Source organism: Benincasa hispida, chromosome 12 (genome assembly GCF_009727055.1).
Source record: "Benincasa hispida cultivar B227 chromosome 12, ASM972705v1, whole genome shotgun sequence".
In the NCBI taxonomy this organism is placed as follows: Eukaryota; Viridiplantae; Streptophyta; class Magnoliopsida; order Cucurbitales; family Cucurbitaceae; genus Benincasa; species Benincasa hispida.
This window is the reverse complement of record NC_052360.1, coordinates 27,391,711-27,409,596: the sequence shown is the minus strand read 5'-3', so window position 1 is coordinate 27,409,596 and position 17,886 is coordinate 27,391,711. Positions and strand designations below refer to the sequence as shown.

At 32.0% G+C, this 17,886-nt stretch overlaps 1 protein-coding gene and 1 long non-coding RNA gene across 3 annotated transcripts; one reads left to right on the top strand and one right to left on the bottom strand.

Moving 5' to 3' along the window:
- Positions 1–7,632: 7,632 nt before the first annotated feature.
- LOC120068058 lies at positions 7,633–8,271 on the bottom strand. The gene is made up of 2 exons (XR_005479077.1): positions 8,091–8,271; positions 7,633–7,874 (listed from the first exon to the last, which is right to left on the bottom strand). It is a non-coding gene; the product is annotated as an uncharacterized LOC120068058 (long non-coding RNA).
- Positions 8,272–12,066: 3,795 nt separating this feature from the next.
- LOC120067769 (uncharacterized protein At4g22758) lies at positions 12,067–13,905 on the top strand. 2 transcript variants are annotated; one of them, XM_039019348.1, is made up of 3 exons: positions 12,067–12,595; positions 12,818–13,049; positions 13,354–13,905. In XM_039019348.1, the coding sequence occupies exons 2-3, from the start codon at positions 12,818–12,820 to the stop codon at positions 13,539–13,541; spliced, it is 420 nt and encodes a 139-aa protein (XP_038875276.1). In that variant the 5' UTR covers positions 12,067–12,595; the 3' UTR covers positions 13,542–13,905. The 2 variants fall into 2 exon arrangements, with proteins under 2 accessions (XP_038875276.1, XP_038875275.1); XM_039019347.1 differs by having other exon boundaries at positions 12,069–13,049.
- Positions 13,906–17,886: the final 3,981 nt, after the last annotated feature.

The following is a 17,886-nucleotide window of genomic DNA, read 5'->3' as shown; positions in this document are numbered from 1 at the left end:
ACATTTCTTCTATTACTAGCTTACTGCGAGGTTGATGGTTCTTTATATAATTTTCCTCCAGAAAGGTTGCATTTGTTGATATGAATATTTTATCTTCCTGAGGATCATAAAAGAGACCACCTTTAATTTCTTTTGGGTAGCCTACAAATAGGCATACTTTTGAACGGTGTTCCAAATTTTTAGGATTTTCAACACGCATGTGCTGGACAACCCCAAATTTTGAAGTGATATAAATTTTCTTTACGTCCTCTCCAGAGCTCGTAAGGTATTTCAGAAACACTTTTTGAGGGAACCATGTTCAAAATATACACTGCAATCCCAATTACGTGTCCCCAAAAAGAATTTGGTAACTGAGCGTAACTCATCATGGAACGAATCATGTCCAACAAGGTTCTATTTCTCCTCTCTACCACACCGTTCTGATGAGGTGTGCCAGGGGCTGTGAGTTGAGACTGAATTCCATGTTCTATCAAATAGTTCTATAATTCTATATCCATATACTCACCACCTCGATCCGATCGAAACGTTTTAATCTTTTTACCTAATTGGTTTTCAACTCAACCTTATACTCTTTGAACTTTTCAAAACTTTCAGACTTTTGGTGTATTAAGTAAGCATGCCCATACCTGGAATAATCATCTATAAAAGTGATGAAATATTCAAACCCTCCTCTTGCTCTAACATTTAGAGGCCCACAAAGGTCTGAGTGAATCAGCTTTAGGGGTTCTTTGGCTCTAAGACCTTTTCTAGAAAAAAAATCTTTTTATCATTCTACCCTCAAGACAAGACTCACATGGTGGTAATGAACTATCTTCCAACTTATTTAGATGATCGTTCTTAACCAATCTCTCAATCCTGTTGAGATTTATGTGACCCAGTTTCAAGTGCCAAAGATAGGCATTTGGAGAAATCTTCCTTTTCTTATGAGTCCCAGCAGTTTTAAACATCTCTATGTTCAAAACAGCTTTGACCTTGTTGGTTTTAACATGTACAAGTTATTTTCTAATTTTGCAGAGCAAATTTGTTTATTTCCCATTTTGATGAACACTTCACCATTTTCGAAATAAACTTTATAATTTTATTCTAGCAAACAAGAGGCAGAAATTAGATTCCTTTTCATAGAAGGAATATAATATACATTTTTTAAATAAATGTACTTATGTTTCTTTTTAAGTACAACAAGGCATTTTTACGCCTTTTTTTTATGAAAAATTGAAAACATAACAAAAAAAATCAAATTAATTTGATAATAATATATATAAAATAATTAAAAAAAAATATTTAGGTACAATCGAATTTGTAACAAATATTTAAACAAATAAATATAAATTCAATTATAATTCGGGGAGAAAAATTAAGAAGTGAGCTCGTTTATTAACAATTACATTGTATTCATAATTGTCTTTTCATTTAAACTTCAACAATTACATTGTATTTTTAACTCCATCAATCACAAAACCTACAAAACAAGTCTAACTCGTTGTAGATGCATACGAAAAACAATAAGTTTACAAAAGTGAGTACTTATTTGTTTGTCAAAAAGATAAAATAATTGTATAATAATATAATAATATGATCATGAATAAAAGGTAATTAAAAAAATACAAAAAATGATAAAATTAAATGAAATATACAATTTATTAGATGATAATATGTATAAAATATTAAGTAAAATCCTAATCAGGATAAACAAATTTAATCTGAATTTAAAATAATAAAAAAATAATGTAAAATTTAAAGATATATTATAAATTAAAATCAAAAGGTTGATAAACAAATTAAAGATCAACTAATTCTTAATCTTTTCAAAAGGTGGTTAAATCAAATTAAAACAAATATGAAACCGCCAATTCAAAATTTAAAATATGAGAATAATTCGGCACCTTTATCTATTGAATCCATTAGGTTGAAGTCTCATAACCATCGATTCTATTTATACTGTATTTTTATTAAGAATTGATACACTGTCTTATATTTTATTTACATTGTACTTCTATTGAGAACTTATATACGGTATATCAATTACACAATACTTGAAAAAATTGTTAATCAACCATATGAAGAACAATTTGGGGACTAAAAAAATATATCTCATTTGGCGTTTGCCAAAAATCTTATTATTTTCTCTCTTTTTTTTTTGACAAAAATAAGACGCACCCCGATTTGGACCGATTTTAGATTGTTAGTTGGACCCTTTTTTTTTTTGGTTTGGGCTAATGTTGGATAGGCCTGTTATTTGGTTTTTTTTCTGATCTTGGGCTGGACTAACTGTGTCCACAAGTATTGTACAGTTGGCTGCCTTAGTGGTAGATGAGGCGAACCAATGAATATCGTGTACCCACGATTTCCTTCTGCAACTCAACTACCCCAATTTTGTTCATAGTTTTCCTTTCAATCATAAATGAAAATTTTGTTTTTTCAACTACATTATTTTCATTAAAATAAAAAATAAAAAATCCTACTACCTTATTTTTGTCATTTAAGAAAATACATTATTCAGAATTACTCTAATTTTATGAAAAAGGTAAATTATATGTAAAAAAAATCACATCTGAATTTCGAAAATACATTAAAAAAGACGAATCTACTACAAAATTTAGGAAGATTCAAAGATGCAGAATAGGTTTGTTACTCGAAAATCAAAATAGTTATACAATAGTCAACTTCATTATTTTTTTATTAAAAAAATAAATTATATGAAAAGCTAAATTATATAAGAAAATTTACCTCTAAACTTTTCCCCATATTTCAAAAATACCCCTATTGATTTTATTTGAATTTGTACATATTTTGAATACAACTGCAATTTGGTCTCTAATCGGCCTCCATTTTCCAATTTGGCCCTTATTTCTAGTAAAATACTTACCTGCTCTCTACAACTTACCTCCTTTCAACACTTTCTTATTTAGTAGTGTTCATTAAAGTCGCAACTTAAATATGTTTAATCTTTTATAGAGTCATATGGACTAAACCCAGCGCCATAGTTTAATTGCTATTTTTTTTTTTTTTCCTTTTTCTTTGTTTATATTAAAAATAAAACTAAGTGGTTTGGAGCACTACGTTGTCTGGTATAGTTAATGGTTATTATGATCTATGAATTATAATAAGTTATATTTCGAGTATAGATTATTTTAGTTTGAGTTATAATAATTTTTGTTTAGGGTACAAACTCTTTTAGTTATCTCTGAATTGTGTTCAACAATAACCAAATAGTACTTAGTTCATGTCTTGCTAATTTCTTATTAATTAACCATAAAGTTTGTATTGAAAATAAATTTATTAACCGGTGACAGAGTTTTTCTAACAAGATATAACCAAAGTACAACTGTTTTTTTTTTTTTTTAATGATAATAACAATAATAAACGTACAAAAATTAAAATGAAAAATGAACTGAGAGTATAGATGTTACAGAAAACGAGAAATAATAATTCAAAGAAAAATAATTGAGCAACTACCAACAAGGCCATTTATTTTTATCCACTATATTCCATGCACGATGCACATTATATATCCTAAATTACTTTAGCTTAAAAAAAAAATCTTAAATTACTTATAATAAGAGAATTTCTCAAAAGATATTGGCGGTGAAATTAGTTCGACCGTCAAAAGCCTCTAGAAGGTATTCTCAGAGCAGTGGGTTCTGGGTTGCAGTTGAACTTTAAAAAAATAATAATAAATTATTTATGTATTGCCAGGAAGAATATATAATTTATATGATTTTATTTGAAGTTTTTTAATCCGTTTTACTTTATTTAGAAAGTCGCTTTATTTTTAAACTAATTATAATATAAAATTAAATAAATTATATAGTATTATACAAAATTTATAACATATTATGTGTTCACAAATTAATTGATAATAGTTGACATTCAACCTAATATTTAGTTATTTACTATAGCTAATTTTATGGTTCATAAATATACTATAAAAAACATTTAGAAAAAAACTAATTAAAACTAGAATAGAGTTTTCAAATCTAAACTCATATTTGAAAATACTACATAAAATAAAATCCCTTATTCAGTCCCTTATGTAGTGATTTTTCAATTTCATCACTTAATAAATTTCAATTTAATCCTACTATCAGTGAATTTTAAAATGTATTGATAATATGAGTATGAGAGATCAGAATATATTGTTTTAATTGAGTTGAAAAAAATACCTTAATTAGAGTAATAAGCATATCCACCCATAAAATTGAAAAACCTACCACCTCATGTCACTTGACTTATAGTAATCAAGTGGTTTCAATTATTTTTATTTTAGAATATAACGTGCAAATGTGAGGATGAGAATACCGCTTCAAGAAAAATGTGAGGTTGAAATATGAACCAATTACCTAAAAGAGAGAGAACCATATAAACCAATGCCTTGGCCAATTAAACAATGCTATGTTCACACCTAGCAATAAGTAATTATAGTAGTTGAAATTAAACTCAAATAAAATATAATTATACTGACAACTATCAACTTCATGAAAACAACACCACATTTGATAAGCTAGCTCCATGTTCGGTTTTGAAATAGACTGAAACTTTTTGTTGAACAATTAATGAAGAATTAAGGGAGCTTTTGCCCTCCGATTTGCCATGGGTAAAGTTGACTATTAAAGATGACCACGAAATGGAACTCGATGAAAAAAGCCTCTTTATCCTCGTTAATTGAGTTGGGTTAAAAGACTTTTTAGATTCAATTCAATTGTTGGATTTGTAAATTTCTTTAACCCAAAAAACTCTTAGTAAAAAAATAAACTCAACCCAACCTAACTATGAAATATTTGGATTAGATTAGTTCAGATTAATCAAGTCATTTATTTAAAATTTTGTTCTAAAAAAAACAAAACGTAAATATGTAAAAATCTAATTTAATTATTTTCATATATTGAATTAAGATTAAGAACTCAATTTCAATTTATATAATGAAAACTATGTTTCTACAATGCAAAGAAACTACTTTTAAGAGTTGTTGAAGAATAAATTATTTAAAAAATATTAGAATTAAATAAAATTAAAATCAATATATGTATAAATAATTGTGTTATAAGTAACAAAAAAATATGTATATTTTTTAAAGTTAATAATAAATTCGGATTTGTTTGAATTGATTTTGGTTATATTAGATGAATCCATGAACCAACCCAACCCATAAAATTTTCATCTATTTGAACCCAACCCAAATGAGTTGATAACCCTAATTTGTGTTGGATTGATCGATTTTTTCAGATCATCGAGTTTTTTGAACACCCCTAGTCCTCGCCCCCTATTTCAATCTCATCCCTATGAAATTTCATGTTTATATATTGCATCCTTTTTTAGCAAATGGGGCGGATTCCCATAGCGTAAATGAACATCTCTTTAGGTTATTATAGCCGACTCGATCATTGAGTCTCCCATTATAATAGTTGAAATTTCCAATTATTATAATTCACATTTAGCTACATTAAAACTATTTGAAAATCCTCATTAACTACTGTGTTTACTATTTCGTAACCATATTCTCTTGTAATCGATTAAAATAGTCTGTGAATAGTCTGCACTCAATCACAATCAATCACAGACTATAATAACCAAACCAATTCAGCGTCTCAAACAATTTCTAAAGGATTAAATATAAAGGATCAAAACAGAAAATTTCATAACTGAAAGACTGGAACACAATATTCAAAAAGTAAGAATCAAATCCAAATAAAATATCAAAGCGAGTAAACTGGAAGGGAATATAAACCATGTTCTCTGTTTTGTTTCGTGTGTACGTGGGTCAAGAGGAGATCACAACAAATCACCTTATATTAGATGCGAGAAGACGAAAAGTGAGCAGAGGCCTCAGGATATTGCCGAATTCATGTGCCATAAAATGAAGAGAGAATCACGCTAATGCCAAACAAATATAAAAGCAAAAAAGAAAAAAGGGCCAAATATTCAGGCTTTTGGGTCCTTCATTTTCTACCTGTTGTTGGCCATTAGTGCCTCCCCTGAATAAACCACCCAAAGCAGAATGTACTCTAAAAATAATGATTCCACGAAGGCCAGGATTGGTTGGTGGACAAAGCGCCACCAACATTATCTGATACTCAAATCCTCCCTTCTTTCTTCCCCCTTGATTTGGTTCACTTTTCCCACACAAAACAGTTTAGAATGGTGATGAGTTTCTATTACACCAAAGCTTTTACCATAAAAGCTGGGTAAATTACCCTTTTTTCTAGTGGGGATGTTCATGAGACAGAGTCCTATGGAACAAAGAAACTCAAAAAACCAAATTAAACTATTTCTTAAAGCTAGGATGAACCATACTTTCTAAAAACTAAATAAATACAATGGAAAAAAACTCGAGGACTGAAAGAATATTTTGTCTAAGAGCTTTGTATGGGCTGCTGAAATTTTTATGATGATCGGTTTGTCTTACATCATACAGTTCTTTAGGACGGAATTATCACCATGCTTAAAAGGAAATTTTTAAGTTGTTCACGTAATGCTGTTAAGAATCATGTTGTTCTTGCTGCTTCTATAAAATATATACACCTTAATAGTCTTTCAATATGAAACGTTATAAACACCATTCTCAAAAAAAAAAAAAAAAAAAAAACATTTCTTTCTTTCTTCTAGATGAATCATCCTAGAACCGATTAACCAAAAGAAAAGTAAATGAATATATAGTTTAAAATATCAACGGGTGCGAACTGATTTTTAAAAAAAGGTTGCTTAAAAACTGAAAAATTCCCCGTGAATCTGGAACCTACTTTCTAAACATGGGGCTGAAACTGATTCATTGCTAGGCAGGGGAATGGCCAAGGCGCAAGCCTGGCAATGGAATGAGATGCTGATGGCAACGGCCACGATGCGGCCTCACTCTAAGTGAAAGGCTCTAATTTCAATGGTGGGTATCCATCACAGCACATCATATATTCTCCCTCAAACTTTTCCATTCATTATGTGCATAAAAGGGCTAAATTAACCTTTACAGTATCAAGTTCCAGTTACGCGTACGTAGTTTCAATCTGGTTTGTAAAGTTCCTATTTAGTTTACAATTTAGTTTGGTTACATCTCTTAAAACATCCCCACTATAGCTAGATAGTAACATTCTGTTATACAATAAATTTTCTCTATTTGTGGTAGAGAGAAGATGAATTGAAAGGTTTAATTAGTTGACTATAATATCAGTCCAAATGTATCTCTCTCTATTTTTTACACAATTAAAACTCTAATTTGGCTAAGTTGATCTAATACCAATAAAGCACTTTAGCCTTTACCATTTTACACCGTTCAAAACGCTCGTCTAGTTAAGCTGATTTCACACACAATAAACCATTTTAGCTTTCAGACAGCATTTGTAGCTCATTTCTCTATATACCACATCCATAAAGCTTGTCACATAAGAAAATTATTTCCATTCGACCAAACTATCAACACTAAGACTACATTTACCAATTCGTAATGACAGTTGGTATAATCGTAATGGAATTTCATTGATAAATCAATTGTAAATATAATCTGTCATATTTACTATTATCGTTACTCTTGAAGGTCAAATGGTAACGGTAATGGTAATAGTAAATGTGATAAATTCATGATTCTCATATGGTAACAATGGCAATAACGGTGATCATAACAATAACGATATCGACTAATGGATCTCACATAATTTCCAAATGGATTTTCGAATTACTATTGATTTATTACGTTTTCTTGGATAAACCTGACATAAATCTAATTGAAATCAAGACAAAACCACAAACATGGCATCTTTAACCGCACAGAAACAACTTCTTAAAGCTTATCTAAATGGACCCACACCCACAACACCAACTGGCTAAGGCTTGAAAAAGTGAGGCGTATACCTTAAAGGCATTTAAACAAACAGATGGTGCGCATGCAACTGAAAGAAGCAATAAAAGAAAATATCTCAAGGGCAAAGCGGAAAAGTGAAAGTGAAATTTGAATCGAACACAGACAAACGAAATCGATATCATCATCAGGGGGAGGGAAGGGGGGCCACCAGATTGAAAAAGGATTACCAAAAGCAGACGAGATTTGAATTTGGATTAAAAATGTGAAATTAGGGTTTGGGGGAAAATGGAAATGGAAGACTCACAGCGCTGACAATGGAATCGGCTAGGAAACTCCACTATTGAAAGCAAATTTTGTTGACCCGCCGAGTAGGCGGCTCCTCCACGTGCTCGCTCTGCCATTGAAAGAAGAAGATGAAGTGAAGAACAGAGGTTTTTGCTTTTCGTACATGGAATGGAACTGAAAATAATAATTAAAAATTTTCCCTTTTATCACTTCATAATAACTCACATGTCTTCGTCGCTTTCCCTTTTCTTTTTCTTCAATTTGATTTCTTTTATAAATTCTGTATTTTTCCTTCTAGGAAAAATATCATTTTCGTTATTAATGAGTTTGAATTTAGTACACGATGACAAATATCGTTTTAAAATTTTAGTAAAATATCTCTCTTTTAGCATACCAAATTAACTGAACTAAAAAAAGATAAAAAAAACAAAAACAAGTTTGAAAAATAATTCTTCTAAAAAAAGTTTGAAAGTTAATTTTTAATTTTTTTTAGAAAAAATACTTTTTTATCACTAGGTTTTGGGTCTAATTTCTGTTTAGCCCACAGATTTCAAAATGTTACACATATATTAATTTAAGTTTTGAGTTTGATTTCAATTTCAAAATGTTACAGTTATATTTTTTACATTTGAGTTTTGTTTCAATTTGATTCTTATGTTTCAAGATTTACATTTTTAATATCGATTATTCACTAAATATTAATTTTCCATCTCTAGTATTAATTTATGTTAATAAATTATTAAAAGAATTATAATTATTAAGTTTCATTATTTTTTATCACTTTTAAAATTGAATGAAAATTTTCACTTCATAATTATTTTTAATTAATTCATATACATTGACGTCAATGATTGACATTGAAAAATTGAGGTTAAAAATGTAAAATCTTGAAATCTAGGTATGAAATTGAGACAAAACTCAAATCTCATGGACAAAAATTTAACATTTTGAAACTTAGAGACTAAATAATTGAAACAAAACTCAAAACTTAAGGACCAAATGTGTAATATTTGAAAACCTATAGATTAAATGAAAACTACATCAAAGTCTAGGGACCAAAAATGTTTTTTTATTTTTTTTTATTTTTAATATTTTGTTTAGATTGAGAAATATTTGAAACCAATGTATTTAAAATTGTGTTTTTATAGTAATTGAATAAAAAAAGCTATAAATTTTACTAATCTATGCTATAAATTATGATTTGTAAATTGAAAATCGAAATATGACTAGTTAAATGAATAGTTATTCCAACACTAAACAAAAAATAGTTCTCTAAATGCAATGAAATTTTGTTAAATTTGATTATTTTAGTAAAAAGAAGCTGGAACCATCAATAAAACCAAATATAGTGGAAAAGGAAATTTTCAAACAAATCAATACTTTTGTTAAATAAGAACCTAAATAGTTTAATCGCAAAACAAATTTACTAGTTTTACTATAAATAGAGGTAACTTAGGGTGTATTTGATTTAATTCTTTAAGTCTTTAATTTTGAAAATAAGTCATTTTAAATAAAATTGAAGTATTTGACAATCATTCAAAATAGTTTTTGAAACACTTTCAATGTGTAATTTAAACCAATTGTATCAAAATAGTTTAAATAATAATGACTTTTTAAAAACACTTTTTCTCTAGTAAATCAAAACTGATCTTTGGAGTTGTTACAATACATAATATCATTATTTCTGTCAATTTGGCTTTTTCTAGGGGTATGAATCAAATTAAACAAATTTAAAGTCATGGGAAAAATATTTTTTTAAAAAAAGTTATGGACAAAATATTGAATATAGTAGCTTAGGTGACACAAAATTTAATTTGGTACATGAGATATAAATTTTATTTTTAAATTTGATGGTTGGATCACTACTTCACCATTGTTGAACTAAATAAAATAAAATCTTATTGATTGAGGTATACTTTTTAGGAAGGAATATTCCATTGTTATTTTCTTAATAAAAATATTGTTATAATATAACTTTAAAACGTTTTTTATATTAAAATTAAAATAATTTTTGAGGTCCACCCACCCATCCTTATCAGAGTCCAAGGGCTTGACTTGAAAGTGAGATCTTGATTTTGAGATTTTTATTTTGTTTGATAATTGAGATACCATTTAATTAGCAATATGTCCATTTTTTCAAAAAAAGAAAAAACAGGAAATATCCATTTGATTGGATAATATAATTAATAAACAGTAACCCATCTTTTAAAGATGTGCCATTAGCTTTGAAACTAGTAAATTTTTTGTTGAAATGTTTTAATTATTTAAATCATTGAAAACTATTTGTATTATTTAATTATTTAAATTATTATTATTACTATTAGCATTTTTAGTATTTTGTAAGTCAAGATGAATGATGAGAAAAATTAGAAGATGATTAGTATATTTTAGTAATGTTTAGTTTATTCGATAATTTAGATTAATTATGGTTTAGTTATTCATTTTAATATTTCCTTATAAGAATATATATAGTCTAAGAGTATGTAATAGAAAGCTTTTGATTATCCATTTTGAATATATAATTTTGGTTCTTTTGAGAATGTTCTCTCATTTAGGGATAGACTTTCATTGATTGGCCATGAATTTAGCTTGATACCTCCATTTCGTTGCACTAGTTATTAAATTTTGGATTAATATATTAGAGTTAGTAAATTTGTGTTTAGGATGTAAAGTTGTAAAATTGAGTTCTTGGATAATTGTGAAAAGTAGATTAAGAGGGAAAAATGAAGTTACTCAATGAATACGAAAAGTAGAAGAAATAAAGGAGCAGATAAAGTTACAAAATAAATGTGCAACTTCAATAACATTTACTATTGAAGTTGAGTTACTTACATCAACTACTCAAATTTAACTTTAATTTATTTTTTACAATATGTGGTAGAAAAATCGAACGGTTGAACTCGAAAATGGTAGTACAAGTTAACATTGTCCTTCAAACTTAGTTCAAAAAATACCGTACAAAACATATAATTGATCATTTGATTAAACCTTAAGAACATGTTTGGGAGTGATTTTGAAATTGTTAAAATCACTTCTTCATGTTTAAAATCACCTTAAATGTGCATTTAATCATGGAAAATCAATTTAATATTTAATTTTACACTTTTAAATTTAATTTTCATATCGACAAAATTGATTCTAGATGATAGAAAAACATATTTAAGAGTGATTTTGAAAATGACAAAAACCGTTTTAACCATTTTAAAATCATTCCTTAACATGCCTACGTTGTTATAAGTTAATCCATCTAAACCATCAATTAAGATGTATTTAAAAACCATCCATGCATTCAATTCTTACACATGCGTGGACATCTTTAAATGTCAGGTTAATAAAATATAGTATTAGGATTGATGCATGGACAATTTTAAAAGGAAATCAAATTTGAGAATCTAAATTGATTTGCTTATTTTTAAGGGTCTAAGAAGGAATGAGTTCAATCTATGTGGCTACTTACCTAGGATTTAATATCCACCCAAATGTTATATGGTCGAGTTGTACCATAGAGAATAGTGCACGTAAGCTGGTTAAACACCCACGAAGATTTTTTGAGTTAGTCACTTTAGTTTATGTATTTACGACATTTTTCCCCTTTTGTACCTTTTTCCCTCTTTTTAAATGATGTTGTTTATTTCTAAATGTATAAGGTCAAAGAGATTTCACCTAAAATTCACTCAGGCTCAATTTTGACAATTTAGCCATATTTGGAATAATTAGAGAAAAAGTGTTTTTCAAAAAACTCATTTTTTTTTAAAATTCTTAATCTTTCCTACGTCTATGTATTTATATCATTAGTTGTTTTTTCTTAGAAAAATGAAAATAAATTATGATTCATGAGGCAAAATTAAACCTAAAAATGTAGAGGTGAAAAAAACATATAACTGGAATTTGTTTGTTTTAGAGAAAGAAAAACAAAGAAAGTAGGAAAATAGAATTAAAAACAATTTAAATTAACGTGTGGGGATTTCCAGAATGACAAGTCGGCGAGAAGTATAGGATTTCGAATCCTTCAACGACACGGAAATTAAGAGCAAAGAAAAATTAAAAACATTTTTTTGTTGTTCGTTTCACAGCCCCAAACCAAACCCTAACCCTAATTTTCCTTCTTCATCAATTTCATTTAAATACCCCCCACCACCCTTCTCTTCTTCCTCATTCGCCACACCATTCTCAATTTTCAATTTTCCCCCATTATTTTCTTCTCTGGGTTCTTCTCGAACATTTGATTCCATCCCCCCTTTTCTGTCTCTTTGATTTTTAGAGCCCGTGCAATTTGAGAAACGATCCCTGTTTCAGTTTTTCTTTTACTCTGTGATATTTTTCTTCTCATCCGCCGAAATAGATCGGAGAATTTTTGAAAGAGTTGTGAATGGTGGAAGAAAATTCTAGTAGTAGTAATTACATGCGCTCCCTTTTGGATTCAAGGGCGAGCGCTCGTCTTCCTCTCTCTGCTGCTTCTTCTTTCGCTTTTGGTTCTTGCAAGGAAGGCTGGTACTACCGCTGCCTTGGAGTTGACCCTTGAGAGTTCTCTTTCTTTTCTCTCAACCCCATTACAAGGATTTTGTTTTTTTTTTAACTTTTTTGTTTTTTGCTATTTCTCTCTTTTGATTTTTTGATCGCGGCGTTAGCTTCGGTAAATCTGTCGGGGCTATCGTCGATTGCCGATTCTCTGTTTCGGATAGAATTTGAAAGAAATAAAAAAAAGAAGGGGTTTGGATTTTGAATTTGATATTTTATTTTATGAAGATGTTGCTGTACAAGCAGAAGAAGAATCAGAATGTTAAGGGCAACAGGCTCTTGATCAGCATCAATGTCCTCGGTAGTGCGGGTCCGATTCGATTTATTGTCAACGAGGAGCAACTTGTTGCTGCTGTTATTGATACCGCGTTGAAATCTTACGCGCGTGAGGGCAGGCTACCGATTCTTGGGTCCGATCTTAGAGATTTTCAGCTTTACTGCCCAAATTCTGGACCAGATGGTAAATCAATCGAACTTTCTCTTTTTTGATAATTCAGTTCAGTAACATGCTTTGTAATTATTTTCCTTTACAATCATTTTGCATGTTTCCAATCTGAAATCGCTGGAGAAAATTGTGATGTTGTTCATAGATTTGTTATCTCTATCTCAATTTCCTTTATTAGTTTTGTGATGGGTATTTCTGATCTGGGATTTGTTTTGTGTTGGGATCTCTGTTTCCTATCTTGAGAATCCTCTGATCACAATAGGAAAAAAAACAAATCTGGGGTTCGTTTGTCTCATGTTGTTTGTAAAATTTTCTGCAGCCTTGTGTCCATGGGACACAATTGGATCGCACGGAGCTCGAAATTTCATGCTGTGCAAGAAACCACAGCCAGAGAAAGTGCCAGAAGATGGAAAATCCCCACGATCGCCGACCATCTCTCGCAAAGGCACAGGAAGCTGGAAGTCATGGATCAACAAGTCTCTGAATTTGAAAATCTATTCTCATTGAATGAGATGACGACAACAGCTGGTGATTGCTATCAATTAGGTTGGTTTTAGTTATTTGGGTGAGTTGTGGACCTTGGCAATTTGGTTTTTCTCGTTCTTGTCGTAGTTGTTGGACCCATGATTCAACTTTCAAAAAGTTGGGTGGGTTGGGTGGTGGGTTCCCCTCTCTTCTTGAAATAAACAGTGTATTCCTTAGAATTTATCGCTTTCAAATAAATTACATCTTAGTTTTTCAATTGCCATGTATTGTTCATGGTGGATTCAACTTTCAAAAAGTTGGGTGGTGGCTTTCCCTCTCTTCTTGAAATAAACAGTGTATTCCTTAGAATTTATCGCTTTCAAATAAATTACATCTTAGTTTTTCATTTGCCATGTAGTGTTCATATGGGTAAGTTTCTGGAGAGGATAAAAAGGCTTTATGCTTTATGCATTTTATACTTTCTGCTTCGAACTCTTGATATTCTCTTTATGTGATTGATAACGCATTTGGCTGAATTCATCTTCTTATTATCAATCTGATTGTTGTGGCTTAGAATATAGTTTAGTGAATATGATTGAAGGATCTGTTTAATCAAAATGGGAGTTGCCGCACGTTAAGGTATTGTATAATTGAAAAGGTGTTGGTGGTGGAGCTCCGTACCACGTTTTTATGGAATCTGATTATGTCATTGGATTGAGCGTCATTTTCAAATCCCTCCCTTTGAATAGTGTGTACGAAGGGGGTCAGGGTCACGAACCCATTTCTCATCTGCTTCCCCTTTTCTTTTTTCCTTTTTGTTGTTCCACTTTGGTCGATTTTTCTTGCACAAGTTTAGTTTTTGTTGCCAATCAAATTGCTGTTATTGGACATTTCATGATATTTGTTTTTCGTGCATCTCTTTTTAATGAGAAACCAGATTTGTGAGAAGAATTGAAGGATAAGAACCAAAAGAATGGAAGGAAGTTCCTAAGAAAAGTCTACTAAAATCTGTTTAGAGAATCGCAATTGAACAATGGGCAGAGATATGAAATTACTGCATCTAGATCATTGCACAAATGTAGTGTCGAGATTACAACATTGGGACGATAACATTGGGATTGTTTAGGGTGCTCGAGATGGTCGGACTCCCCCACTTTTTCACACATCTATCTATTATAATTAGACTCCTCCATCCATTTGATGAAGAAGAAAAAGGAGAAGAGACACATTGAGAGAGATATGAGAGAGGTTGGAGAAATTATAATTCGAAAAAGAAATCTTCGGCCAAATACTCTGACAAACATCCATAGAAGCCGTAGCTTTCCAACACCCACAGAAGCCGTAGGGGCAACCACTGGAGTTGTAGAACCCAATCTGCCAACCACGATTGCATAGATCACTATCAAAGCACGTCCGAATGATATGACTTTCAACGAGCCATGCTTCCATCTCTTTTTACCATACTTTTTTATCCTTGGCCCAACGGGTGAACATGGCGGGCTTCGGTTTTGCACACCTGACACCTTTCGAAGCACTTTCGAGTGTGCGCTTTAGTTTTTGAATGTGTCGTTCAGCCTCACGAGTCTACAAGCCTTTCTCATTCCAGTGCTGCCTTTTAGTAGGGGCGTTTAGTCTTTTGATTAGAGTAGGGGTCCCGAGAGTGGAGCGTACCTTTGCTATTTAGTTTATTTTTTGTGTACTTTGTAGAGTATATGATCACTTTTGTCCATTTTCATATGCAATGGTGACATATGTCTTTTTATTCAAAATGCATTTAAGTGATGACTATTCATCATATCCTCTTACCCGGTGTGGTACATTATAAAGTCGTTGCTTATTGCTTTCTAGCCTACTACAATTTTTTTTGTTCAAGTCTTGCTTTCAAATGTTTGCAAAAACCTTTTTCTCTAAAACATGTTCTCTAAAATATTTTCTCAAGAATGGGGGGAGGTTCTGAGAAACGTTCATTGTGTCATTGGCTATTCGAATTTGGATTGGTTGATTTGTTTGAGGGCGAGAACAAGTGTCACACATTTGCCTTGAGACCCTTAGAGGGTACGATCGTAGGTATCAGAGTCGGCTCGTGAAGTTGAGAAGCTGTGATGTTCGTTACAAAATAGTTGGGCAAGTCTTAGACCAGTTGGTTAAGATAGAAGAGCAAATGCTCTATCTAATATAAGTTCTCGATTAGGTTCGGTTCTTGGGAACTTGGTTACAAGAAGTCTCTGACAAGGTCGATGAAATTGACGTGGTGATTGGCCACTTGGATGGAATGCCCATCAAGGAATTGTTAACAAGGGTTGAGACCCTAGAAACAAAGGCTACAAGAATTAGTAATTTCGAGCGTACGTGTCGAAGAACTAGACAGCTCGCAAAAGAGATAATTCAAATGGTGAATGAGTTATTCAAAGACTTTCGAGCCACTCTCAGTGTCGTTCGGGTTGAGATCTCGGACATCAGTGCAAGTGTTAACCTCATTATAAGTGTGGTGGGAAACTAGACCCCACCTAAGGTGTAGTCCAATTCAACGGGGTAAAAGTACCCGAACCTAAGCCTTTCTATGGGGCTCGTGACACGAAAGCACTAGAGAATTTTATCTTTGATATGGAGCCACTGAAGAGTCAAAGATCACTTTGATGACAATGCATCTAGCAAAGGATGATAAGTTATGTGGAGGTCTCGTTTCCTGGACATCTAAGAGGGTCGGTGCACCATCGACACGTAGGAGAGACTAAAACAGAAGTTAAATTCTCAGTTTTTCCTTGAAAATGTTGAAATATCAGTGAGGCATAAATTATGAGAATTGAAACATACTAGAACTATTATGGGCTATGTGAAACAATTTTCTGAAACATACTAGAACTGTTATGGGCTATGTGAAACAATTTTCTGTACTGATGTTGGACATACAAGATATGTTCGAAAAAGACAGTTTTCTGTTTTGTCGAATGTCTGAAACTGTGGGCAAAAACAAAATTATACAAACAAAGAGTATAGGATCTCCCAGCTACATACGCAACAGTCGAACGATTGTTTGACTTAACTAATGAATCTTAAGAGATGAGGCAATATTCGAGATCCCCAAATAGCGGGAGTAAGAGTAATTATTCAAACCCATCGAGAAATAGTGGAAGAGACAGAGACACTAGTGGGGATGACAAACTATTCCAACTGAAGATTGGAAATACGTGGCGAGGGTCAAATCAACGGATTTTTTAGGCCCCATTCTTTTATATATGCAAGGGGCAACACAAGGCAAACGAGTGCTGAAATGAGCAGCCTTTGACACCTTACAAGCCTTATTAGCCTTGGACTCGAAAGACAAGGTTGTTCTTATAGAGGATGAGAACATACAAGTAAAGGAAGATGAAACCCCACGAGTTGAGGCCCTAAGATCTTTAGCTGTCCTCTAGAGGAATATGTTAGAAACAAATGAATCCTAAAATGGCAGATTGATGTATGTAGATGCGTGGGTCAACCATAGGTCGGGCAAAAGTACCATGGTTGACCCTGGAGCCACCATACTTTTATGTTCAGAACAGAAGCCATATGGTTGAATCTCTGTTGGGAAGGAGGCGCAGGGAAAATAAAAATAGTGAATTATGTGATCTTGCCTATTACAGGAATGGTAAAGATAATCGTCGTAAAGTTGGGGATTGGAGTGGCCCTGCCGATTTCGTAATCATTAAAATGGATGACTTTGACGTGGTATTGGAGATGGAGTTCTTACTCGAGCACAAGGTAATATCTATACCCCTCGCCAAATGCTTATTGATTACAGGGTCTATGCCCACCGTTGTACATGTTGGGATCACTGCCCCTCAAGACATTATGTGTGTTTTGGAAAAGTATTGCGTTGCCGAGTTGGGACAGTTTACAAAGATCCCTACCTCCAAAGAGAAAGTCACCTCATGAGTAGCTATAGAAGATTGTTAAATGTCATCGAAAAGGTTGGGAAAGCCTCTTACCGGGTGCAATTACCATCGTGGATGAAGATTCATCATGTCATCCACGTAAGTAGATTGAAACCCTATCACCTCGACCATGCTGATGAGCGATGTAATGTGGTGAAATGTCCGTCTGCCACGACGAAGAGAACGATAGAGGAAGAAGTCAATGAGAGAATGATAGAGGAAGAAGTCAATGAGAGACTTATTGGAAGAAGCAATAGAGTTAGAAGACTAGGACAAGGTTTGAAGAGTTCATGAGAGGTGGAAAAGCCTCAAAGACAGAGAAGTTCGTTGGGAGGACCTTAAGGAAACTGCTTAACAATTTGTTGAGTTTGAGTAGAGTCGGTTGACGAGGACGTCAACCAATTAAGTGAAAGAGAATGTCACGGTCATGCTTGTCCAAGACGTATCACCTATGGCTGCATGTCCGCCTCCAT

Coding starts and splice junctions, on each gene's coding strand:
- LOC120067769 (XM_039019347.1), top strand. CDS start 12,812: ATGAAGATGTTGCTGTACAAGCAGAAGAAGAATCAGAATGTTAAGGGC. Junction 13,050..13,353: donor CCCAAATTCTGGACCAGATG/GTAAATCAATCG, acceptor AATTTTCTGCAG/CCTTGTGTCCATGGGACACA.